Here is a 23,548-nt window from a genome sequence, read left to right as displayed (position 1 = left end):
AGCAAGCCGATGCTGGGTGAGGGGATCACAAGGTCCCAGAGGTCTTTCTTTTCACCGCGGGTCGGGGAATGCCGAGCCTTGTCCGTAGAGACAGTCGTGGTGTCGGCAAGATGCGATGGTGTCCGCGGTCAAGGCTGATATGCTTGATGGGGACGGAATTGGTGTAAGGTAAGGTGTATTCGGAAGTGATGAAGCGCAGTCGAGATGAAGAGGCGTTGAGATGTCGAACAAACCAACACGCCGGCCTTGCAACACGCAACACGCAACACGCAACACGGCCGTGATCGTGTCTTTACGCGTCGCGTCGTGCTACAGTCCGAAGCTTTTTCTGCTCCACACAAAATGGTAATCAACGACCCGTGCGAGAGATGCTCACAAAAGCGTGGCTGAGCCTGAGAAGCAACACTCAACACCCCTCGTACTCCCATCCATCTTTTCAACCTGTCAACTCCATTGCTCTCCCGCATACCCATACCCGTAGGGTGCTAGGCCACCATGTTTCTACAACAAGCATCGAAAGCGCACAGCGCCAACCAAGCAGCTCAAAAGGAGAAACTAGCCCGCGAAAAGGCCACCTCTCGTCCATGGGTCGAAAAGTATCGTCCTAAAACCATCGACGATGTCGCAGCTCAAGAACACACGGTTGCCGTCCTCAAAAAGACCCTCATGTCCAACAACCTCCCGCATATGCTCTTCTACGGACCACCAGGCACAGGCAAAACCTCCACCATCTTGGCACTTGCAAGGCAACTCTTCGGACCAGAATTGGTCAAGACGCGAGTGTTGGAACTCAATGCATCCGACGAAAGAGGTATCACAGTCGTCAGGGAGAAGATTAAGAACTTTGCAAAGCTAGCAGTGACCAACCCGAAGGAAGGATTCCCCTGTCCACCTTTCAAGATCATTATCTTGGACGAGGCGGATAGTATGACGCAAGATGCGCAGAGTGCGTTGAGAAGGATCATGGAGCAGTATAGTAGGATTACGAGGTTCTGTCTGGTTTGCAACTATGTCACTCGTATTATTGAGCCGCTGGCTTCTCGTTGCAGCAAGTTCCGTTTTCGATCGCTCGACACTTGTTCGACCAAGACAAGATTGGAGATGATTGCCGGGGCCGAATCTGTTTCGTTTCAAGACTCTTCCGTTCTTGATACTCTTATTACGACGTCGGATGGAGACCTTCGTCGAGCCATTACATACCTCCAATCAGCCTCTCGACTTCATAGCATCGCTGGAGACGATAAGACATCCGTCACTTCCGAGTCCATCGTCGAAATCGCAGGTGTTGTCCCCACCAGAGTCATCACCTCCCTTGCCGACGCTGTTGCTATCGAACCCTACACCTCCGACGGAGACGAGGACATGGACCCTGTCAGCAAGAAGAAGCGAGACGCATTCGAAAGGATCAGGGAACAAGTCAAGATCATTACAAGAGAAGGTTACTCGATCACACAGCTGTTGGTGCAATTGCACGACTATATCATCTCTCATCCGACATTGCTGGCCAAGATCAAAGCGAAAGTGGCGCTGTTGATGGCAGAGATGGACAAGTGTTTGACGGATGGAGCGGATGAAGAGTTGCAATTGTTGAATCTTTGTTTGAAGTTGCAAGATGTAGTTGCGAGCGACGGCAAGGCGTATGTCTAAAGCCCAGCATCCTCTTTTCTCTCTCTTTCATCCTGTGGGCTTACAACTGCACGATTTGTATTACTAGCGCAATCACATATGCATCCAACGACAAAGTGTTAGAAGAGACTGAGATGTGTGTATCATCGTGAGGTGAATACCAAAGTGTGGTACATGTACAACTGGCCTTAGTTACATGCTGGCTGTGCCAGGCACGGACAAAGAAACGGCTAATTTCAAGCAACGCGAAGAAATGCCAAATTCGGAGCCAGGTGCGAGTCACTATCGCACGGACCTCCTTCATCTTCCCCCACCCTTTCTTCCTGATACAACAGCATTACCTTCCCTACAAGACCACTCCTGCACCATTTGTGCTACATTGTCAATCTAGACACTTGACTGTCGCCATGACGGGCTCTCACAGCTCCGCTGCAGGCGCAAGCATATCTCATCCAACCCCATCCAGCTCCAAAACCATCGTCATCAAACTCGGCACATCCTCCATCATCTCTGAGTCCACTCAACTACCCAAGATTGCAATCCTTTCTTCTCTCGTCGAAACATGTCACAATCTTCGCTCGCTCGGGCATCGCGTCGTCATAGTGTGCTCTGGTGCTATAGGTATGGGTCGAATCCGAATGCATATCACAGAGAAACCCAAATCCATGGGCGAACGACAAGCACTTGCAGCTCTAGGACAGCTCCGACTTATCGCATTGTGGGATTCGCTTTTCGGAACTGTTGGGATTCATGTTGCCCAGGTCCTGTTGACGAGGAACGACATTGCGGATAGGCCGAGGTACAACAACGCACGGACGACGCTGAATACGCTACTTTCGCCTCCATTCAATGCAATACCAATCGTGAACGAGAACGATACGGTTAGTGTATCCGAGTTGAGATTCGGAGATAACGACACGCTGTCGGCGATCACGGCAGGGTTGGTGGATGCGGACTATCTGTTCTTGTGTACAGATGTGGACGGGTTGTATACGGGTAATCCGAGGAGCGATCCGAATGCGAGGAGGTTGGGTGTGGTAGAGGATGTAGCTGCTGCAAGAAAGGCGGTCAGTGTTGCGACAATGGGCTCCAGCTTTGGTACCGGTGGAATGCAAACCAAGCTGATTGCAGCTGAACTTGCAACAGCTGCAGGGGTAGCGACAGTGATCTTGAATGGTAAACATCCGGAGAATATGCTCAAGGTTGTAGCAAAAGGTATCCCTGCCCTCACTCTGGCTAGCTCAGCAACGGAGGGAAGCGCATTCAGGATGGATTCATTGGCATCTTCAGTAAGCTCGTTGGCTTCGGAGGAGAAGGAGTTGATCGGCTATCCTCCCCTAGATGGGCCGGCGCATACAATTTTCCTTCCGAAACGAGAGCCTTTGTCTTCCAGGAAGTGGAGTATTTTGCATGCTTTGCATCCTGCAGGTGCACTTATTATCGATGAAGGGGCGTTCAATAGGATTGCACGACACGATTCCGGTGGTAGATTGCTACCAGCAGGAGTAGTGGGAGTCGAGGGCAATTGGGAGAGGATGCAAGCTATTCGTCTCGTCGTGCGCAGACGAATCTCTAAGTCAATCCCGCACACTTCAGGCTTGGAGGAAGGTGCACCCTTGAGTGCCAGTGCAAGGAGCCTCGGGCAGTACTTGCTCAGGGCTGACTCAGAGGCAGGGTTGGTATCTGGAACAAAGACACCACCAGTGATCGACTCGCTGAGGAAGGATGCTAGTCTTGCTCCCAGCCCGAGTCGAGCAGGTGGTGAAGCGGTGGTACCGGCAGAAACAGTAGGTGGAGCAGAGGGCCAAGATTGGCAATGGCAGCTGGTAGAGGTGGGTCGAGCACTGGCGAACTACACTTCGATCGAGAGTGAAAGGATCAAGGGTCTCAAGTCTTCTCAGATCTCTTCCGTGCTTGGTTATGCGGATTCGGACTACGTTACTGATCAGGTTGCGCTTCATACTCTTACACTAGCCAACCCGATCTCATCATAGACTGTACCCCATGCTAGTATCACATCAATCTAGACACCACCACATCTTTGAATAGCATCTTTTCTTTCTTGCATTACATTATGAGCAATAACCAAATCAGCAACACTTCAACGCAGGGGAAGAGACACTAGGACATAGTTGGCATATTAACACTAGCCTTCTCGCTCAACTGCGCATCGTCGCTCCTCCACAAACTCGTACTAGTCTTGAAGCTAGTGTAGAAATTCAAAGCCGACTTGCCGTAGAATCCGATATCACCAAGCACGGAACCCTTGTTACCGGACCAAGCAAACATAGGCAGTGGTACGGGGACAGGAACGTTGACACCCAACTGACCAGCATTGACATTCTTCTCAAACTTCCTAGCTGTAGCACCGTTGGTGGTGAAAATAGCCGCCCCGTTGCCGTACTTGTTCTTGTTGATGTAAGAGACGGCTTCGTCCAGAGTGTCTGCTTTGACGACGACGAGGGTAGGACCAAAGATTTCTTGGTCGTAAGCTTTCATGCCGGGACCAGCTTCGACGATGGAAGGGCCGACAAAGTTGCCGTTGGGGTAGTCGGGGCAGGAGTAGTCTCGTCCGTCAAGGAGCATCTTTCCTCCTTCTTGCTCGACACTGCCCGTAAGGCTGCGGACGCGCTCACGAGCCTGGGGAGAGATCAAGGGGCCAAGATCGGCACCCTCCTCAAAGCCACCGGAGACCTTGAGCTGCTTAGCGCGTTCCACGAGCTCAGGAAGCCAAGACTGAGCCTCGCCAACAGCAACAAGGACGGACAGAGCCATGCAGCGTTGTCCTGCAGCACCGAAGGCGGCACCTGCGATCGAGTTGAGTGCAAAGTTCTTGTTGGCATCGGGCATGAGGATGGCGTGGTTCTTGGCACCGAGGTTGGCCTGGACACGTTTGCCGTTGGCGGTACCACGGTGGTAGATGTGAGCCCCGGCTTTGTCGGAGCCGACGAAGGAGATGGCTTTGATGCGAGGGTCGTCGCAGATAGCGTTGACGACATGGACAGCGCCATTGACAACGTTGAGCACACCCTTGGGCATTCCTGCGCGTTCGCAGAGCTCTGCGATAATCATAGAGGCACCAGGGACTCGCTCGGAAGGCTTGAGGATGAGGGTGTTACCGGTGACCGTAGCCATGGGGATAGACCAGAGCGGGATCATGGCGGGGAAGTTGAAGGGAGCAATGGCAGCGGTGACGCCGAGAGGCTCACGACGAGCGTAGGTGTCCATGTCCTTGGAGACCTCGATACGCTCTTCCATGAGAGTGCTGGTGATACCACAAGCAACTTCAACGACCTGAAGACCACGAAGAACGTCACCCTTGGCATCGACAAAGGTCTTGCCCTGTTCGAGAACGATAGCGTTGGCAATGTCGTCCATGTGGTCGCGGATAAGAGCTTGAAGCTTGAACATGACCTGCTGACGGCTGAGCAAGCTGACCTCCCTCCACTTGGGGAAGGCAGCCTCAGCGTTGGCTACGGCCTTTTCGAACTCGGAAGGAGTGGTGAGAGGCACCTTGGAGAGAACAGCTTGAGTGGAGGGGTCGTTAACATCGAGCCAAGAAGAAGTGGAAGACTCGACAAACTTGCCGTCGATATAGTTCTTGGTGGTGCCACCGAGCATCGAAGTTCCCTGCCATTTGGAGTCGACAAGCTGAGCACGGGAAAGAGCGATCTGACTGAGCTGTGCCTTTGCTGCACCCGAAGAAGCAGCAGCAGCAGCAGCGGGCTGAGCGAGCCTAGATGCGGCCGAGGTGGAGAGGCATCGTGTCGAAACAGCAGTGGGCTTGATAGCGCGGAGCATGGTGAGGGAGCGCATGCTTGCTATGTTGACAACAGTGGTTGATGGTGGTCAAGACGAGAGAGACTGATGATGAAACAAGTTGGCGAGAAGGGGCAGCAGTTGCAACACGCTCGGAGCAAAACGCAGAGCGGGGTTATGGTGTTGCAGTGTTGCCAGTGCTGAGTGGGGAATGGACTTGGAGACAAAAGAGAAGAGCGTCTGTGTATCTATCTGTCTGTGTATCTATCTGTCTGTGTATCTATCTGTCTGTGTATCTATCTGTCTTGTATCGGCCACTCCATCGGTCCTAATGGTCGACCTTCTCCGAATTAGCCGAGCAATTCGCCGATGGCAACACAACACAAAAAGCTAACAAAAGATGAGGAAGATTTGTCCCGATAATCGACGATCGGCGAGAGTGGGAGCACGATGTCACTGCTGTTTTAGACAGAAACACATACAGTATACTCAATTGACTGAGAAAAGAATGTGGCGGGGGCACATGCCGAACGTGGATACATCCTACTTAATGACGAGGTCTGACAACGAGCGGGACTAGGTTGTACCCGATCAGATCGTCCTTGGCCCGATCCCTTTGTTATTTGTAGCTGCTTACGTCAACCAACATCATCATATTGGATCGTCATTTTCAATAAAAGCTGTCCGGCAAAAATTCGCGAGCATGTTAGACCCTGGCTTGGGCGATCGAACATCGCTTTCCGCAGTCGGACAGCTGTTTGCGGGAAAGGCGAAAATTCAGAGGGAAAGATGGACACAAGACTTGCACAGTTTGACACTCGAAAGCTTTCCTTCCTTCTCTCAACGACATGGCTTCTTGCCCATCCATCCGCCATAGAGTAAGTTCATCTTCAGCACATCGCAATCGCAATCGCAATCGCCTGAACCACGCATGCTTCAGAGGATGAAATCCACTTTCACAGACCTGATCCGATATACCTTTGGGCCGAATCATGCTCAGAGGGTCAGAGGACAACCACTTTATTGCCTTTTTTTGGCTGATCACATGCGAGGCTTTTGCGATTGCACACGGATGATTGACGACAGCTAGCTGACCATACATTGTCATTGCATCCTTATCTTGCCTGCACTGCAGATCGAGCAAGTCGTCTCTACCACAGATGCGCGCGCCGTTTGCTCAACTTCCTCCCTGTCCTCCGCGTACCTGTTCGAGGTCGTGGTAGATTGGCGTTCGCAAGATGTCACATTTTAAAGTTTTATCCCACAACATAGAGTCATCTAGACTCCTACAACAAGAAGCGCAAGAGGGCTCGTCGGCCTTTGACGTAGCTAGTATCGACAATCTGCTTGTCTTTTGGCCCGACCGGCTTGTCGACTTGACTCATCTTGGATCTGCTAATGCTCAACTCTTCCCAGATCACGATGCATCCTCGTCCACTTACCTGATCGGCCATGTTGTGCACGGTCATCCATGCCAACTTGCTGTCGTTGTTGTTAGCACCCTTGAGCTGAGCAATGTCAGCGACCGGCTCAACAAGACTGCATCTTACGGTCTTAACATTGTCGGCACTTTTTCTGCTGACCAGAGCTTCAGCCAGGATGACAGTATTCGTGCCTCGACCTCCGTATGGTTGACCGCCGTTCCACCGTCATCACCGAACGAGCTGCCGTCGATCAAGTCGGTTCGCTTTAGCAGTTTTCCAGCTCCCAAGAACGCGGCAGATTCATCCTCTCCACGTTCTTGCAAAGTTGCCCCGTGCACAGTCAGCTTGATTAGCTACTCGCTACCAAACACTCGAATGTTGCAGTACTTTGCACTCGAATCGCTCCGACTCGCTCCAGTGTCCGGCATGAAGCTCGTCTCGACAGCCAGTGCTTTGCTCTTGCCGCATGACAAGCTGGCCGAGTTCCTTGATCGGATGGCCGCCGCTTCATCACCGTCGAAGCTGCAGAACAAATTCATGCAGCTGCTGATGCTCGATCCTGTGCGCTGGAGGTCACAGCGCTACATTCGACCCGAACAAGGTCGCATGCCAAGGGGCACGGCATTGCGTCGATCTATAGAGGTGATCAACCAGCTTCAGGCTCGGCTCGAGCTTGTCACCCGCTCTTGGCCAATGTCGACCAAGTCGACCAAGGATGGCGTTGTCAATGGATCGGCCTCAATGCAAGCTCGGGTTTCCGACTGGAAGCACCCGGTTGCCAGGCTCGGCAGCATTGTCACTTCTGTTGCGCTTGCTATTCAGAGGCTCCTGCGACATCCTCTGTACACCCCAAAGGAACGCGTGGTCTCAATTGGCGGTCTAGCTCATCGTCCAAATCCAACTCTAAAGTCATCGCCATTGACACTGACTTCGATCTCGGCTTGCGCTCGACAGCTTGATGTTCGGATCTCACAACTTGTCATCGCACCGCGACTCGCGTCCCGACTCCGGTACTTTCGCAAGCAGCAGAAGCTGCCAATTGATTGCATTGCCGCTCCATACATTGGTCTTTGGAACGCCATCTGGTTGATCGCTAACGACATCATTCTAGGACACGCAATCAGCGTCCTCCTTCTGCAGAACAAGACGAATCTCTCGAATCTTGGTCGCGGTCTTGTCGAACGCTACTGGCTCGAATGGGTGCTTTGGCTGCTTTCCTGGCTGGAGAACTGGCCAGCAGGTCTCAAGCTCAACACGGAGCTCACGCTCTTTTTCAGCGATGCCTACTCGTCACTTAGCACTGCTTGGCATCTTCAAGTTCTAGTCCACATGCTGGCGCGATTGGAAATCATCATCGTTGCCATGTCGATAGTGGGTAGGCTGACGGGAGTGACAATGGTGTTGTGTATGATGCAAGACTTGGTCTCGATCTGCACTTTACACATTACCATCTTCTACACGTTGTCGTTCAAGACGTTGAGGGCATTCATCTACGTGCTATCTGCACTGTTTGATGTGTTCAGAGGCAAGAAGCGGAATGCTTTGCGAGGAGGCAGATTGGACGATGCAAGCTACGAGCTGGATCAGTTGCTGCTCGGAACACTTTTGTTTACGTTGGTGGCATTCTTGTTCCCAACAGTGTACGTCTACTACTTGGCCTTTGCACTGATTAGGTTTGCTGTCGTTGCGTTCCAGGTGGGCGTGGTGGAGACAGGCTTGGGTCTGCTGAATCATCTTCCTCTGTTTGCGCTTATGCTGAGGTTCAAGGATCCTCATCGATTGCCTGCGGGGGTGTGGATGCAGGAGATGAAGGCTCAAGTGCCAACACGAAAGCAAGTCCGGCAAGAGGATGAACAGTCAGTACTGCAGACGGGCCGCTATAAATTGCGATCTCGACCGTTGGCCATTGGCGATATCTTTGAAGGATATGGCCGGCACGTCGGTGGTCTCTTCGAATTGCCTGGTATGCTTCTACGCTGTATCTTTGGTCGTCCTCTTCGTTCATCTACTCGACCCTTGCCGTGATAGAATAGACTCTACACAACGCAACACAACGCAACAAGATCGACTCTAGAGAAGTCTGTCTGCCAACTGAATGAGGACTGAGTGGAACAGCAAGCTGTCACGTGATCTGTGAGGCCAACGTTATCTTGGGTGAATTGCACACTTTCCTCTTGAAAGCAGCGCGTAGTCACAGTTGTGGAGAGAGAGAGAGAGAGAGTGGTCAAGTGCCTAATCCTTCGACTGTATCACCGGAAATCGTCCATTTCGGCTGCTGCGTCATGTGACACGCTCTAGTGTGCAGTCGTCACAGATGGCTTGCTCCTCCTTCTTCTCGATCCTTCATCGTCGTCCGAGTGATCCTGCTCATCTATACACTCTCTCCTGCTACAGCACGCCCATCTAGCACGAGGCTCGGCATCTCTCGCATCAACCTCGCCAGACTGTAAGAGGAGGATCGCTTGCGCTTGGATTGGTCGAACGATTGTCCAACCTCGTCAGCGCATCCACATCAGCGACATTATCATCGCTCGATAGCGCCAGGATTGCATCGAGGTGACCATCTAGGTCTCTCTTCTATACTCGTTGGCTGAGTGCCAGTCGTTGCGGTCCATTTCTCCAGCCAGGAACTTGACAGTCTAGCGATCTTACTCCGTTTGGGTAAGGGGTTGCAATTGCTCTCCTCTACCTGCCAGCCCGCCATACTCAAACCCCCCTAAGGCCAGACTTTCATACCATGACTCCGGCTCCTTCCTTCACCATGCCTTCGGCCTCGACTCCCGCTCCGGCTGGGGCCGATCCTAGCGCTTCGTCATCAGCTGCTAACGCTGCTTCAGATCAGCATCAACTGGCTAGTGCCCAGCCTTCAGCATCGACACACCGACTTGATAATGCACCAGCAGAGATGGGTGGTGGCAGCACTTCCACACGCTCAGAGCCCATGCCTGCACAACCTAAGCACTGCGCACGCTGCAACCAGCTCCTCGATCCTCTGCCTCCGTCACACGATCCTCAGCCGGGCTTGCCTCGCACGCCTTCTTCAGCATCAATGCCAGCGCCCAGTCCTTCATCATATGCCTTCGCACCCGACTCGCTTCGCTCACAACATCGGCTTCAGCCTGGCCAGAGTCTCACCTCGGCGATCCATGCCGCTGCTGCCGTAGCCCTCTCTCGTCATCTCGACGCCGACGAGACCATCCCAACAGATGCAGATGGGCATGCGATTTGCACCCAGTGTGCTGCTCAACTCGCAGAGCCAAGCAGTACGAATCAAGCCGCTGTCACGACCTCTGCACAGCTTGTGCCCGACTTGGCAGCTTCACATACCAACGATACCCAGCAGTCACGCAGCGCACCGGTCGGCGCAAACCCACTTCATGGAGCGCAGGCAGAAGCTTCCAGCGCTTCAAGCGCCAATTCGGCGCCACACTCGCAAACCACCACCCCGCAGGCACAGCTCACCATTTCGGTCGACAACATGGGTGCTGGTGGTGATGCTGCCCTCGCTCCATCAGCTGACGACGTCCACATGCACGACCCTTCCGCATTCCCACCTCTTGAGCGCGCACCTCTCTCACCCAACGGCACCAGTCGGTCTCGCAGCCGCAGCAGAATACGCTTCGCGGACGGAACAATGGATCAGCACACTGATGGCAACGCAGCAGCTTCTTCGTCGAACAGCCTTGGCAGGTCGGGCAGCTTCTCCAGAAGTCTCAGCTACCATGAGAGTGTAAGCTCTTCTTCCGCTCCGGTTGTTGTTAGCTTCCCTCCCTCCAACTCAACAAGTCCCATATCCGAGGCGGTACCAAGTACGGGCACTTACACCTCTGCACCTTCGCTTGCACAGACAAGATTACCTAACAGCAGCAACATCCATTCGACAGGCACGCAGGGATCCATCTCGCTTCAGGGGGCGAAGCAGAGGCGTCCCTCCTCAGCGCGTCGGCCGAGCCGGACCGGTTCGTCTAGCGGTCCAACGACGTTACCTTTTGCAGCAGTCGTTGCTACATCAAAAGATGACGATCCGTACGGGCCTGGAGCAGTAACACGGCCACGGCTCAGCCTACTTCCAACGCAAGTCATTGCAGATGAGATCTACAACTCAGCACGCGAAACTCGCCCACCGTCGCTCATTTCGTCTTCCACATCCACCTCACTCGTTGCATCATCCGCACAACACGCAGCAGGTATCGACCCGGCCAGAGCGGTCAAGTATCATGTCGATCCGCTTTCTTTCTCTCACACCAACCCTGTCTTCGACAAGGCTCAAACACAGGATGGCGAGCAGGGCATGGACGTAGACGGCGAAGAACCCCAGCCTCTCACCTACAACCACCAGAACCTCCGTTGGTTCGACCCACTCAAAGCCGATCCCCTCCTCGAACTATCTCTTCTCCGTCACCCGCCTAAATCCAGAGGCTGCCTCTATCCAGGTGCCACCTTCAACGGCACCCAAAAATCCGGTCGCAACTCGTACGACGTCACCGTTCGCATCGTCAATGTTGACCTCGAAGCTTCCCATCTTTGCGGGTATCTCAATATTCGAGGCTTAACAGAAGACTGGCCGGAGCTTACCACCTATTTCGATGCTGAAATTATCGGTGATCGGTATGGATTTGTGACGGGGAAATGGGGTGCGACGGAAGCGGATGATCTCAAACACTGGGCTAGATTCGCGCCATTCAGACCGCTCAGGAGTGCGTTGAGTAAGCCAGGGTTGAGATTCGATCATCTGAATAAAGGCTTTGTGTTTATGCGATGGAAAGAGAAGTTTTTGGTACCGGATCATAGGGTTAGGGATATCAATGGGGCGAGTTTTGCTGGGTTTTACTATGTTTGTGTTGAGTTAGGGGAGAGTGTGCGGGATGGTGGTGCAAGAGGGAGGAGTGGCAGCAATGTTTCTATGGGAAGTGGAAGTAGCGTTTCACCAACGCTGTCCAATGCTGCGCCAACGGCAACGCAGGTTTCGGGTCAGCAGTGGTATGCAGCCCGAACACAACGCCGTCGGGAAGTATCCCTCTCTGCTCCAAGTCCTTCGCTCATATCCTACAACAACCGCAATCTTAATCCAGCCTCGACGACGAACAACAACATCCCCTATTATCATCCGATATACCACCCCCACTCACCCAATCCCTTGCCGCCTTCAGGACCCGGTTTCTGGCCAGCTTCACCCACCAGTCCCCACCTACCTCTCCCTTCAGCCAGCGCAGGAGGGGAAGGGGATCTATTCTTCCATTCATGGCCTGAGTTGGAGGACGAGGAATGGGACGATATGGGAGCAATCGGAAAAATGTCCGGGTTCTATTTCCATGAGAACTCCGAACCGTATCAACAACTTTCCCTCCACCATACACCGCAGGCTAGTAGTAGTTCTTTCGAGATGCGCTAAACCACCTCTCTCCACAGCCTTTGTCGCATATTGCAATGCAAACAGGATAAGTTTTTTTATTTAGTTTTTTAGTTTTGTTTTTGTTTTTCCAGCGATAGATTCGAGGGTATGAGTGTGTGTAGTATACAAAGGAAGAAAGGAGGGGTAAAAGGAGGGTGTTTATTCGGCAGCTTTCCACAACTGATCAGCGAGAATGAGCGGGGAGATTTCGTTCTGCTTTAAGTGTGCAGTGTGAATATCGAATTGAATCGCAGTATTGCGGGTATCGGAACGAACCATGATGCTTGACCATTCGTCTGTGGTTGTTGTTTCCTCGTTCGTGCTGGTTTTGCTTGGGAGGAAACCGAGGCCTCGGAAGATACGAAGGCATAACCTGCGCACGAGTAAAGAAGAAGGAAAAGAAAAAAAAAAAAAAAAAAAAAAAAAAGGAATTCTTCATCAGTCCCATCTTCTTTCCCTGAAAAGGGCTAGGAGGTAACTTACGCATCTTTGTCCAACTCAACTTCATCCTCAACATCCACTTGCTCTAATTCCTCTTGCATTCGCTTCAACTCTTGCACTTCGGTCTGCATTGCGCTTAGTTGTGATTCCTGTTCGTTAATCTTTTTGGCCAGATCAAAGTTCTTGTTGTCCAACTTTTCAATAGTTTCCGCATGTTGTGCTAGACTCCTCCAGTCCGCAGCTTGTCGAGTTGATTGTTTACGAAGATCGGAGAGGCAAGTGGCGAGAGCGTGAATCTTTGCTCGAGTTTCTTCTTCTACTTTTCGTCGACGCAGCTGAGTTTCTCGGATAGTAAGTTCGATCGAGCGGAGAGTGTCAAGTTCGGTGGAAGGTTGAAGGGAGGAGATGAGCGAGTCGATGTCTTCGTCTGTTAAGCGAGCTTCTTCGACGAGTGTTGTGGCTGGGTTGGAAGTTGGGAATGGGGGAGGGAGCATGAGTGATGATGAAGCGTCTTGCATTGCGGTTGACATTGTGGGATGTTTTATCGATTGATCGATGATTTGGAGTGTGAGGGTACTGAAAAGTGTCTGGGTATTCAATGTGACTTGGATGATGGTAGTACTGACGATGATGGTGACAAAGGGTGTTGGAGGCGCAAGATGCTCACTTCATACAGTGCGGGAGAGGTGTTGATGTGCACAAAAAAGTGTTGGTTGACCTTTCCTTGACTCGCGTTGACGCGCGCCAATTTCTCATTATGTTCAACTCCTCTTGCTAACATCGAAAATTATCGCGCCTTTTTTTGTGGCACGTGACTTGTGACCGCCTTTCAACCATCAACCCCCCGCATCTCTGCATTAAAAACTCCACATCTCTTGCAAATCCCGGCGGCTATCTTTACCTCCAACCAGCTCATCCTACACTTCGCCTTCCCATCTTCCACCTCGAAGTTCCACTCTTCCGGTATCATACAGTCACAATGCCGGAAACTATCAACAAGGCTCTAGATCCGCTACCAGATCGCTGGGTAAGCCTCTCTCTCACCACGCTTCACCCAGCCCCACCTAGACTTCACTGACACTGTTTCCCTATTATGGCTTTAATAGTACTACTTCTTCGGAGTTCTAGAACCGATCTCAGTGCTAGCCGGAGCATACTATGCCCTCATCCTCCCAGAAAGATACAACGACGGGCTCATTCCCCCTTCTTTCCTCCCCGAATCATCAGCCCAATCCTCTCTTCGACAAGCAGGAGTCTTGACCAACTCCACACGAATGGCTCTGGGTCAGCTTGGCTCGTGCTATTTGCTGATCATGTTGAACTCCGCACTCATGTTCTATGCATTAAGGAAGTTTTTGAGGAGAAAGGGGGATGAGGTGGTGCTGGAGAGGATGGTGAGGTATTTGATCGTGGTATTGGGGGTAGCGGATTGGACACATATTGGCTTAACGCTTTGGTTGTTGCCTAATGGACCGGCGAAGAGGAGTGGGTTGGTTGGGATGCAGAAGGCTGGTGTAATGGAAAAAGTTGCGCTTCTGGCTAAACCTGCTTCCTGGAACAGCTTGGTGAGTGCTTCTTCAGGATTCGTGCAATGTGGTTTTATTTTGAAGCTAACAATAAGTCTTGTTGTATTGCCTGGTTGCGAACAGCTCTTTGGAAACGTGATCATTACGTTCACTCTTTTCTGCGTAAGTACAACATCATTACCGTACACGAAGCTTTAAGACAAAGATACTGACAAGACCAATGCCGCGGTTTACTATCGCCTAGTTCCGAGTCATGTGGTGGACAGGAGTCGCAAGAGGAAGCCCACTCAAAGCTGCTAGTCGCTTAAAGACAGCCTAGACCGGACCCCATAAGAGTCAACATTCACACATCGCACATCACTGCTTCTCAGGAATGCAAACCGAAGCATGACTTGATTGGAAAATCGCAATGTGACTAAAAAGGACCTCCCTCGTACCGCAATGGAGAAGGCACAGCCTTCCCATCCGAATGCCGTCTCACTGGAGATGGCGGAACCTGCCCTTCCGCTCCTCCCCCCAACACCTCCTCACTGAGACTGGGATCGGGTGGAGTGCACGTACTCCTACTTCTCCTCCCTCTGAAACTACTTGAATGCTGTAAACTTGAACCGGAACTATGCTGAAAATGCTGATGCGATGATTGTTGGGTATAACTTGTACTATTAGCCAGAGGAGACGGACTGACGGGTGTATTTTTCGAAGAGCTGCTTAGAGGTTGTCTTGAATTCCTCCTGGCAGCTAAGATGGTGCTTTGAGTTGGAAAGACACCTGGTGTGAATGGAGACGCGTTTGCGTGTGCGACCATCGATATGCTTGGGAGGGACACTGACGCTGGAGTGGAAGGGGCCGAGGGAGAGCGTGTTGGGTATCTTGTATCTGTCTGTAGCGGTTGGAAGAGGCCTGACGGGATTGGCGATGGCCGACGATGCAGTGCTAAAGTAGATGAGGAGCGGCTAGGGATGAGGAGCGGGTTTGCGGAAGAAGAGAAGAAAGAAGTACTGATGGGGTTCAGAGGAGAAGGTGAAGCGGCAGGAGAGTCTACTTGCATAGCTTGGAATGTGTTTTGTACGTCGAGATCCATCTCTACATCTGCTGTATCGCCTCTTGTTGATACTGCTTGAGTGATCGTTGTTGGTGAGACTGAGCTGGCCACTTGGTCTTTGTCCGAGAGCGAGGTTTGGATGCGTAACTGATGTCTGTGTCGCACTAGACCGGATGGCGAAGGAGGTTGCACTTGCGGACTGGATGAATGACTTCTTCTTCTTCTTCTCCTCCCACCCCGCAGGCGGAAGTCGGAGACATAGCTACCAAGTCGAAGCCGAAACGTGGGTGGTGCGTCATTATCCGAATCGCCTGAAGCAAAGCCGCTGCTAGAGAGCGTACTGTGTCTTCTTCTCTTCCTATTCTGCTCTCTACTCCCTACCATACCACCACTGACCGCACTCATGTTTGCGGTGCCGGCAGCATTACTTCCACCGCTACTACTCCCCGAACTACTACTACGCCTACTACTTGTACCAATCCTAAAGTGATGCGCCGCCGTTGTTGGCGCCGTTGCTGACCCCAAGGGCGGTGTGGGCAAGCCACTACTCGCCCCAACTGTCGGTAGGGCAGCTGCAGTAGTAGTGCAGGCCACGTTCATCTTTCGCACCTTTGCCTATCAGCCAAGGCAAGATGGTAGGATGGAGTAAGCGAGAAGGAGCCAAAACAGTGGGCGGCAAACAACGCGTTTTTTGTTTTTGTTTTTTGGTGCACAGAATGGCGGTCCGTGTCCTCCGCACTGACCATCCAGCCTGACAAAGTGGAGGTGTTAGAAGATGCAGGTTCCATGGAGGGAAGCCTGAGACGCGTTTTCGGCTGACATAATCGACAGTAAACCTCCATGGCATCCGGATAGGTCCGGTTGGTGTTGCTTAGGCAAGGTTTTCATGGTGTTGCACCTTCTTGCCGTGGATGGCCCGCCGGCGTATCCCAGGAAACTTACAGCGCTTTGTATTGTGCCGTAAGGTGCTTCCCGTGCATGACCCCTTGCACTGCCCCGCATGTCGCAGTGCCGTCCACAGGGTAGACGCACGAAAGATACAAGACTTGGCCATTTCGTCGTTCGACTGGCTCGTAGTACGCTCATCCCCATCCTTCACCCTCAACCATTCAACATACAATTCGACCCTCTGCTACAATGCAAGTCCTCATCAGCGGAGCTGGCATTGCCGGCCCCACCTTGGCCCATTTTCTTTCACGTTTCGGCACCCAGGTCACCATCGTCGAAAAGGCATCGACCATGCTCACACAAGGTCATAACATCGATGTACACGGAACAGCGCTCAACATCATAAACAAAATGGGTCTGCTCACTGAGCTCAAGAAACGTAACACGACCGAAATGGGAACACGTTTCCTCGACGAGAACGGCAAAGTCTTTGCTGATTTCCCCGTAGAAGGCACTGTGGGTAGTCCGACGTCGCCGTTCGAGATCCTACGTGGAGATCTAGCTGATTTGCTCTACCAGGCTACTCGTCAAGATGGGAATATCGACTATCTATTTGGTACGACCATTACCGAAGTTGTCGAGAATAGCGAGGAGAAGGTGCGGGTGAAGCTAAGCAACAGTAAAGAGGAAGAGTACGATCTGCTAGTGGCAGCAGATGGACAATGGTCACCGATCCGAAAGGCTGTGTTCCCTACGGATGCAGTTCAAGTCATCAACAAAGGATGCTACTGCGTGTACGCAACAGTCCCGCGCACAAATGCAGATAGTGATTATTGGGATATCCATCAAGCTCTCCGCTCTCGCGCTGTTCATACTCGCCCTGACAACCATGGAACGCTTCGATTCTTTATTACTACCATGCCCCCCACCCCCGCTCAGAAGCAGGCTTGGGATAGTGCCGCTCGCAGCCACAATCGCAAGACCCAAATGGACCTAGTACGAAGCGAACTTGCCGATATCCCCTACGGCCCCGTCCCTCGTTTGCTTGAAGGGATGGCAGAAGCGAAAGACTTATACTTCCAAACAGTCTCACAGATCCGCCTCTCCAAATGGAGCAAGAACAGAGTCATCTGCTTGGGAGACACAGCGTACGCCCCGACTCCGTTCACAGGTATGGGCACCTCACTTGCTATCAACGGCGCTTATCTTCTCGCTGGACACCTCTCACAGCTCAAAGAGGGAGAGCATCCGAGAAGGGCTTTCGAAGAGTACGAAAAGGAGTTCAAACCGTTTGTACAAGAGATTCAAAACATTCCTTGGTTCGTACCTGGTATTGCTCACCCTCAATATGCGTGGACAAGGTGGCTGTTCAAGAGGTTTATTGCAACAATGGCGTGGTTTGTGAAGATCCCTTACTTGGCCAAGAAATACGGACCGAAGGATAAGAAGTATCCGGAAGGATTGGTGGATGATTTGGATGCGCCATATCCTCAATTTAGTGGCTTGGCACAGCAGCAGGTTGTCACAGCATAAAAGCCTATGTATAGATCACGCAATGCGAATTGCAATATACGACCGACTTATTAGAAGAATGCTAGAGGTGAGTGTTAGATACTGTTGTTACAAGATAAGTGCCAAAACTGGAACTGAGCGAGACTGGGTGACAGAATGAACCAAACGAGAAAGGAGGTAGACTTAGATTTGAAGACGAGATTCGCGCGCGGCGCCATATTTGTAGATGTAAGGTGTCTAGTTGACGGAAGAGCCGCGCCGATTGCGATCTTTGATCTCTAAACACATAGTGCCACCATGGGCATCTGGGAAGCAAAGGTGTCGTTTCGCAGGAGGAGCAGGTGTTGCAGCTGGAGTGGTGGCGCTTGTGCTGTGGCTCCCAGGTTGTTCAGGTTCCTTGGAGGGGCCCTCGGATGATGGCAAGTCGATAGCGCTTCCTGTTCGTTTTGAGAGCTCAGCTGCACCTACGAACGAGCCGAGAGGAGGCGAGCTGCTCAATCCTGTGGAGGGGGACATGAAGCCGAATGCACTTAGTGCGGAGAAACGACCGCTGTTGGTGAAGCCAGCGCCGAAGCTTGTGCGACGAGGAGGCTGTGAGAGCAAAGCGGTTGTGAGGGGATGTGCGGTGTTGTCTGAAGTGTGGCCTTTACTTGAGGATGAAGACCAGAAAAATTGAGGAAGGAGGAACGAGTTGCTTCGTTGCGCCTGTGATGTTGATTGTTGTTGTGATGGCTGGTCAGGTGACGAGCGACCGGACGAAGAGGCCATGGAAGATGAAGACGGGGAAGTGGAGTACATAATGTCCAAAGCTGTCTTGTTACAGAGTAGATTGCTTAAGCAGAGTTTGTTTCCCTAGAGCGTTAATTGTTGGAGCGCTGCGACTGTATCAGATAGTGTCCTGAAGTGGCGACCAGACGATAGAGGTTTAGTGGTACGTAGATCTGCGCCAATGGTTCTTGCTGTTCAGATAGCGACGAATGGTGGTAGGTGTGAGAGTGGTGTCAAGGTTGATTGCAATCAAGGCTGAGCGGGTTGACGATGTCCAAACACAGACTCATAAATGAGATTCGCTCAGCTGAACGCGTCACTCACTCGCAATTGAGAAATGAGCTGTCATTCGAAAAACTCTGCTAAAAAGAAAACGATACGCAGAGAAGAGTAGGGGGTTTCAGTTTTCTCTGAGTTTTCAAAACTCCGAGTTTTCATGGTTTTTTTGGATTTTGAAAGCTCGCTGCTTAAGTAAGCTCTGCCAGGAAAGAAAAGCTTGGAAGTTTTGAAAACCCCTACTTATTTTTGCTGTGAGCCCAGGTTTCTGAATATTTGAGTTTTCAGCAGGAGTTTTTGTCATGTGCTGATATCATGTGATTCTAACACAATTCTGTGCACAACCCTTGACCTCCACTTTCTGCACTGTCTACACTTTCTCATGCTTTGAGTTATGTCTGTCCTTGCTTCACTTCTATCACCATCTCCAGTAGCATTTCCTCCCTGTCAGTGCCAGGACATGGACATGCCATCCCCTCACAACCATATCAACAACATTACACTATTCACAGCTTTGCAGCAAGCCTCTGGATTGGCTCCAGCATCAGAGCAGTCTTCAACTGCTTCGCAGCACAACACAATAATGTCAGCTCAGTCCAACCTTGATTGCTCTTGTCAGTGCCACCCTTCTGCAACTTCCAGCACCTTGGCTGGGGCTGAGTCGACTCAGCCAGCAACCTCTCCCACTTCCCCTTTGTCCTCCTCCACTCCTTCTGGTTCCAATGCCACCACATCTGCCGGTTCTTTGCCTTGCCAAACCTCTACCCGGCCAACTCGAATCTCTGCAACTCACAGACATCAAGCCAGTACTCATGGCAGCAGGTTCAACAAAACAGATCGTATTGCCTACTTCAATTGGTCGCCTAGTGACATAAATAACCTCATTGATATCATCTACAATAATGATCATTACCAACGTGTTCTATTGCCAGGATGTTTGACTGCAGAACAGGAAAAGGGTCTGAAGACAAACAAAGATGTTATCTGTGGGCAGATATGGCAGGAGCTGTTCCCAGACAAGTCTACTGTTGGTGGTGCTGGTCGAGTAAAGACTAAGATTCACTGGCTCACTGAACAATACAACAACATCAAGAAGACCATCTCGCAGCAGACCGGTGCTGGAGTACTTCTTCAAGACATGGATCACAACAGCTTGGTAAGTACAACTTAGTTGATTCATGTTAAGTGTGCCAACGTTCTTATACTTTATATCTCTGTCTATGCTTCTTTATCAACTTGCAGGACTATGCCACATGTGAATCCATTGTTTGAAGCCACCCTTGGTTTGAGCACTGGCACAAGATGATGACCAACTGTGCACAGACTGGTCCAGTTGTTCTTCTCACTGGTCACCCATATGATGCCACCCCTGCCTCCTCTCAGAATAACTCAGTTGATGCCAATGTGAACATGGATGATGCCAGTGATGCTCACTACCCTCAGCAATGCAACATTCCTGGCATGGAATCCATTCTTGAGGAGTCGCAAAATGACCCCATTGGAGCAAGAGTTATCTCATCTTTTTCTTCTTCGGTTGCAGCCACCCCAGCTGCTGCTTCATCTTCATCCCACTTGCCCTTCTCTTCCTCATCCAACCTGTCTTCGATTGGCCCCACCCCCTTCACCATTACCCCTATAGACACTCCAACCCACCAGCACTCATCCAGCACTGCTTTTGAGGCTGATGAAGTGGACGATGGTGATGGTGACTCTGTTTACCATTCTCCAGCCACAGGTACAACACCCAAGAAGTCTCGACCCTTCACTTCCAAGAGCAAGCGAGAAGAGCTGTCGGAAATTGTGTGGGCCTGCACCCAAGACATGCTTCAGGCACAAATCAAGGTTGAGGAGGAATGCACAAAGAGGGAGGAAATGTGCATTCAATTTGCCAGGGAAGAAAGTGAGAGACAAGAGTGCATGCGAACTGAAGAGCATGGTTGGCTCATGGAGATGGTGCAGATGATGAACCCTAATCTACCCTTTGGCAACATCGCTGGAAGTAGTCAAAGCAATCTTGATCTTGACCCACTGGTTCTTGCCATGGATCAGCAGGACAATAGTGATTCAGCTTGTGAGTAGACCATTTGGCAAGAATGGTGTTCCTTTTGAGTTCTCCAAGTTCTGTTCCTGTGTTTCCGACTTGTTGTACCATTGCTCTCTGTAAAGCTAGCTCTCAATATGTATGACTAGCATACCCCATACCCAGTCTTCTGTGTAATCTCTCAAATGTAGATTGCTTCAATGTGATGAATTGTTCCACATACAAGATGCTGATTGGTGTAGCCCCGGTTCTGAGCATGCGTGTTGTGCAGAAATCAGCTGCGCAGAACCCAGCTGCACAGAACTCAGCTGCATTGTGTTTGTAGCTTTGGACTCTCTTTCAGACCACATCATCCTCTCCTATTTCTGGCCCTCTACTTCAACCATGGTGCACACTTCTGACAAACAGCACCTCCTGGATGACATTGAGACCACCATCATGCACTCATTGATGGTGGAATCCAAGATGCAACTTGATCTGATGGATGTCGATGCCACTTGGCACCCTAATGATGACCTTGAAGATTCTGATGATGACATGTTCAATCATGCTATCTCATTTGCGCTCATCAGGACTTACGACATCATCAGCCAGTCTCGATACACAGTTGAATGCCTTCAACTGCTGCAATGAAAGGATCCCCTCATCAACATGCTTGATCGATATGCTGTCATCAACTGCAAGCTCTTTCAAGGGGCTGTTCACATGACCCCAGATGCATTCCAAGCTCTCACTTACAGACTCAGCACAACCAATGCCTTCAGATCAATATCAAGCTTTCGGCATGTTCAGCAGCAAGTGGCAGTTGGTCTATATCGGCTTGGACGGTCAGGAAATGGTGGTGGAGTTTGTGATGTTGCATTTGCCTGTGGTTGCAGTTGGGGCTCAGTTCATGTGTGGACAGATAGGACTATTGCAGGCCTATACGAGCTGAACAGTGAGGTAGTAACCTTTGCAACTGAAGACGAGTGTGCTAAGGCAAAAGCATGGGTTGCTGATAAGAGTGGAGTCGAGGAATGGTCTAGAGGATGGTTGGTGGTAGATGGTACACACATCAATCTTGCTTGGAAGCCAGCACTCAATGCTTGCGAGCATTACTCATACAAGGGTGATTATACATTCAACATTGCCCTTGTCTTCCTCCCTCATTCCTTGCACATTGTCGAGTTGGTGGTTGGACATCCTGGGTCATCACATGATGCGTGAGTCTGGGCTTCAGGCAGTGGTATTGTTGCAAAGCCTCATTTGCATCTTGATGAAGGCGAGTTTGTCTGGGTTGATGCTGGTTATGGCTACTCCAGCTACACAGTTGGACTGTACAGCAACACTGCAGCTGCAAAGAGCAGAGATCTCCACTACTTCAACTATTCACTCTCCCACATTCGTGTCAAGGCCAAACATGGCATTGCCTACCTCAAGAACCGCTTCCAATGTCTCATGGGATTTCGAGGCAACCTGTATCGAGAAGAGGACCACGAGAAAGCTGCACATATGGTCCAGGCTTGTATCATTGCACATACATTCGCAAGCCATTATGATCGACCAGATGAGGTGGCAGAATACCTTAAGGCATCAGAAACTCTATCTGAAGCTGAGGTGCTGGAGACCATGTCAGGGATGGAAGCATATCAGCAGGCTACTGAAGATGCAAGGATACAACGAAGGGAAAACCAGCAGCAATATGAACAGGAACAGGCTGCTGCCATGGAGGGCATGTCTCAGAACCGAGTCCAGAAGTTCAGGCAGGAGAAAGCACTGGATCTTAGGAAGGAGATGCTCACTGCACTCTTTGCTTCTCATGGCCACCCTTTTGAGGACACAACAGCAGAATCTCAAAGGATGGGAATGACAACATTGGCCTTCACTGAATGGCAGGAGAGACAAAACCAATGGCATGAGGCTCGCAGAAGACAGTGATCAGAACAGGTGTGATGTAAGCTATTTGCTTTAGCTTTTCAATCAAAGGTTTTGGCATTGTTCAGTATAGTGTTCAACAATGTCTGATATGATCACTTTGATCTTGACCTGGTGTAGGGAATCAGAGATTGTTTTTACCGGGTGAGTCAAGTGAAACTCCAAGATGCACGTGTCACAGACCTGTGCAGTTTCTTGGGGCGTCAAAAATTGGGCCCAAACATATTTTCAAAGTATTGTGTTTTCAAAACTCAGAGATAACTGAAACCCCCTAGTGCGCGCGCCTCTTTGAGATTTGGCTTTTTTTTTTTTTTTTTTTTTTTTTTGATTTTTTTTTGATTTTTTTTTGATTTTTTTTTGATTTTTTTTTGATTTTTTTTTTTTTTGTTTTGTTTTTTTTTGTTTTGTTTTTTTTGTTTTTTTTTTTTTTTTTTTTTTTTTTTTTTTTTTTTTTTTTTTTTTTTTTGGGTTTTTTGGGTTTTTGGTCGCTTGTTTCCGCGTCCTCGGATCCGTATTTTTCGGATGTCTCCGTTCGCCACTCTAACAGTGTTTACGGCTAACTTGGCTTTAGACGGTATTCGAGGCCGACACTTTATCCGCCTTTTACCGTCTTTCAAGGCCAACGTTGCACCTTTATTTACACTCGAGCCCTCGACCCTTGCCCCTTGCCCAGTATCGTTCATAAGGCTAATCTATCTTCCTTCATCATCTCAGCGGGTTGACTGTAGCATGCTCAGCAACCATTACGAGAACCCAAGTCTTGATGCCATCGGCGATCAAGGGCTGCAATCTATACAAGACTTCCCATACAAAGTCAAGGCAGTGCGAACAGAAGCTTGGCTTGCACAAGTTTCCAATTGACCGACCTTGACTGTATCCCGAAACCGGGATTACGTCATCCAGATGTCAGTCTAACAACGAGTGAGTAATTTTGGTCTT

The 23,548-nt window shown here is 50.7% G+C and overlaps 13 protein-coding genes across 13 annotated transcripts; 9 read left to right on the top strand and 4 right to left on the bottom strand.

Moving 5' to 3' along the window:
• Positions 1-495: 495 nt before the first annotated feature.
• On the top strand, positions 496-1,647 carry UHO2_01072 (putative RFC2 - DNA replication factor C, 41 KD subunit; the record flags this gene model as incomplete). Its single annotated transcript, XM_041553540.1, has 1 exon — positions 496-1,647. One exon carries the CDS (start codon positions 496-498, stop codon positions 1,645-1,647), a length of 1,152 nt encoding a protein of 383 aa, XP_041409474.1.
• A 386-nt stretch (positions 1,648-2,033) lies between these two features.
• Positions 2,034-3,620, top strand: UHO2_01071 (putative PRO1 - glutamate 5-kinase; the record flags this gene model as incomplete). Its single annotated transcript, XM_041553539.1, has 1 exon — positions 2,034-3,620. The coding sequence occupies one exon, from the start codon at positions 2,034-2,036 to the stop codon at positions 3,618-3,620; it is 1,587 nt and encodes a 528-aa protein (XP_041409473.1).
• A 127-nt stretch (positions 3,621-3,747) lies between these two features.
• Positions 3,748-5,442, bottom strand: UHO2_01070 (putative methylmalonate-semialdehyde dehydrogenase (acylating), mitochondrial precursor; the record flags this gene model as incomplete). Its single annotated transcript, XM_041553538.1, has 1 exon — positions 3,748-5,442. The coding sequence occupies one exon, from the start codon at positions 5,440-5,442 to the stop codon at positions 3,748-3,750; it is 1,695 nt and encodes a 564-aa protein (XP_041409472.1).
• Positions 5,443-6,623: 1,181 nt separating this feature from the next.
• UHO2_01069 (uncharacterized protein) lies at positions 6,624-8,834 on the top strand (the record flags this gene model as incomplete). The annotated part of the gene is made up of 1 exon (XM_041553537.1): positions 6,624-8,834. One exon carries the CDS (start codon positions 6,624-6,626, stop codon positions 8,832-8,834), a length of 2,211 nt encoding a protein of 736 aa, XP_041409471.1.
• A 736-nt stretch (positions 8,835-9,570) lies between these two features.
• Positions 9,571-12,201, top strand: UHO2_01068 (uncharacterized protein; the record flags this gene model as incomplete). Its single annotated transcript, XM_041553536.1, has 1 exon — positions 9,571-12,201. One exon carries the CDS (start codon positions 9,571-9,573, stop codon positions 12,199-12,201), a length of 2,631 nt encoding a protein of 876 aa, XP_041409470.1.
• A 159-nt stretch (positions 12,202-12,360) lies between these two features.
• On the bottom strand, positions 12,361-13,172 carry UHO2_01067 (uncharacterized protein; the record flags this gene model as incomplete). The annotated part of the gene is made up of 2 exons (XM_041553535.1): positions 12,361-12,574; positions 12,685-13,172. 2 exons carry the CDS (start codon positions 13,170-13,172, stop codon positions 12,361-12,363), a joined length of 702 nt encoding a protein of 233 aa, XP_041409469.1.
• Positions 13,173-13,621: 449 nt separating this feature from the next.
• UHO2_01066 (uncharacterized protein) lies at positions 13,622-14,487 on the top strand (the record flags this gene model as incomplete). Its single annotated transcript, XM_041553534.1, has 4 exons — positions 13,622-13,669; positions 13,749-14,207; positions 14,292-14,330; positions 14,413-14,487. The coding sequence occupies 4 exons, from the start codon at positions 13,622-13,624 to the stop codon at positions 14,485-14,487; spliced, it is 621 nt and encodes a 206-aa protein (XP_041409468.1).
• A 96-nt stretch (positions 14,488-14,583) lies between these two features.
• UHO2_01065 (uncharacterized protein) lies at positions 14,584-15,810 on the bottom strand (the record flags this gene model as incomplete). The annotated part of the gene is made up of 1 exon (XM_041553533.1): positions 14,584-15,810. One exon carries the CDS (start codon positions 15,808-15,810, stop codon positions 14,584-14,586), a length of 1,227 nt encoding a protein of 408 aa, XP_041409467.1.
• A 537-nt stretch (positions 15,811-16,347) lies between these two features.
• UHO2_01064 (uncharacterized protein) lies at positions 16,348-17,631 on the top strand (the record flags this gene model as incomplete). Its single annotated transcript, XM_041553532.1, has 1 exon — positions 16,348-17,631. One exon carries the CDS (start codon positions 16,348-16,350, stop codon positions 17,629-17,631), a length of 1,284 nt encoding a protein of 427 aa, XP_041409466.1.
• A 216-nt stretch (positions 17,632-17,847) lies between these two features.
• Positions 17,848-18,408, bottom strand: UHO2_01063 (uncharacterized protein; the record flags this gene model as incomplete). Its single annotated transcript, XM_041553531.1, has 1 exon — positions 17,848-18,408. One exon carries the CDS (start codon positions 18,406-18,408, stop codon positions 17,848-17,850), a length of 561 nt encoding a protein of 186 aa, XP_041409465.1.
• Positions 18,409-19,237: 829 nt separating this feature from the next.
• UHO2_01062 (uncharacterized protein) lies at positions 19,238-20,886 on the top strand (the record flags this gene model as incomplete). The annotated part of the gene is made up of 3 exons (XM_041553530.1): positions 19,238-19,810; positions 19,978-20,725; positions 20,861-20,886. The coding sequence occupies 3 exons, from the start codon at positions 19,238-19,240 to the stop codon at positions 20,884-20,886; spliced, it is 1,347 nt and encodes a 448-aa protein (XP_041409464.1).
• Positions 20,887-21,449: 563 nt separating this feature from the next.
• On the top strand, positions 21,450-22,612 carry UHO2_01061 (uncharacterized protein; the record flags this gene model as incomplete). The annotated part of the gene is made up of 3 exons (XM_041553529.1): positions 21,450-21,522; positions 21,600-21,632; positions 21,915-22,612. 3 exons carry the CDS (start codon positions 21,450-21,452, stop codon positions 22,610-22,612), a joined length of 804 nt encoding a protein of 267 aa, XP_041409463.1.
• A 519-nt stretch (positions 22,613-23,131) lies between these two features.
• On the top strand, positions 23,132-23,470 carry UHO2_01060 (uncharacterized protein; the record flags this gene model as incomplete). The annotated part of the gene is made up of 1 exon (XM_041553528.1): positions 23,132-23,470. The coding sequence occupies one exon, from the start codon at positions 23,132-23,134 to the stop codon at positions 23,468-23,470; it is 339 nt and encodes a 112-aa protein (XP_041409462.1).
• Positions 23,471-23,548: the final 78 nt, after the last annotated feature.

This window comes from Ustilago hordei (assembly GCF_900519145.1).
Source record: "Ustilago hordei strain Uho2 genome assembly, contig: UHO2_contig_02, whole genome shotgun sequence".
NCBI lineage: Eukaryota > Fungi > Basidiomycota > Ustilaginomycetes > Ustilaginales > Ustilaginaceae > Ustilago > Ustilago hordei.
Note: the sequence above shows the minus strand (reverse complement) of the source record. Positions and strands in the feature narration are given on the sequence as shown.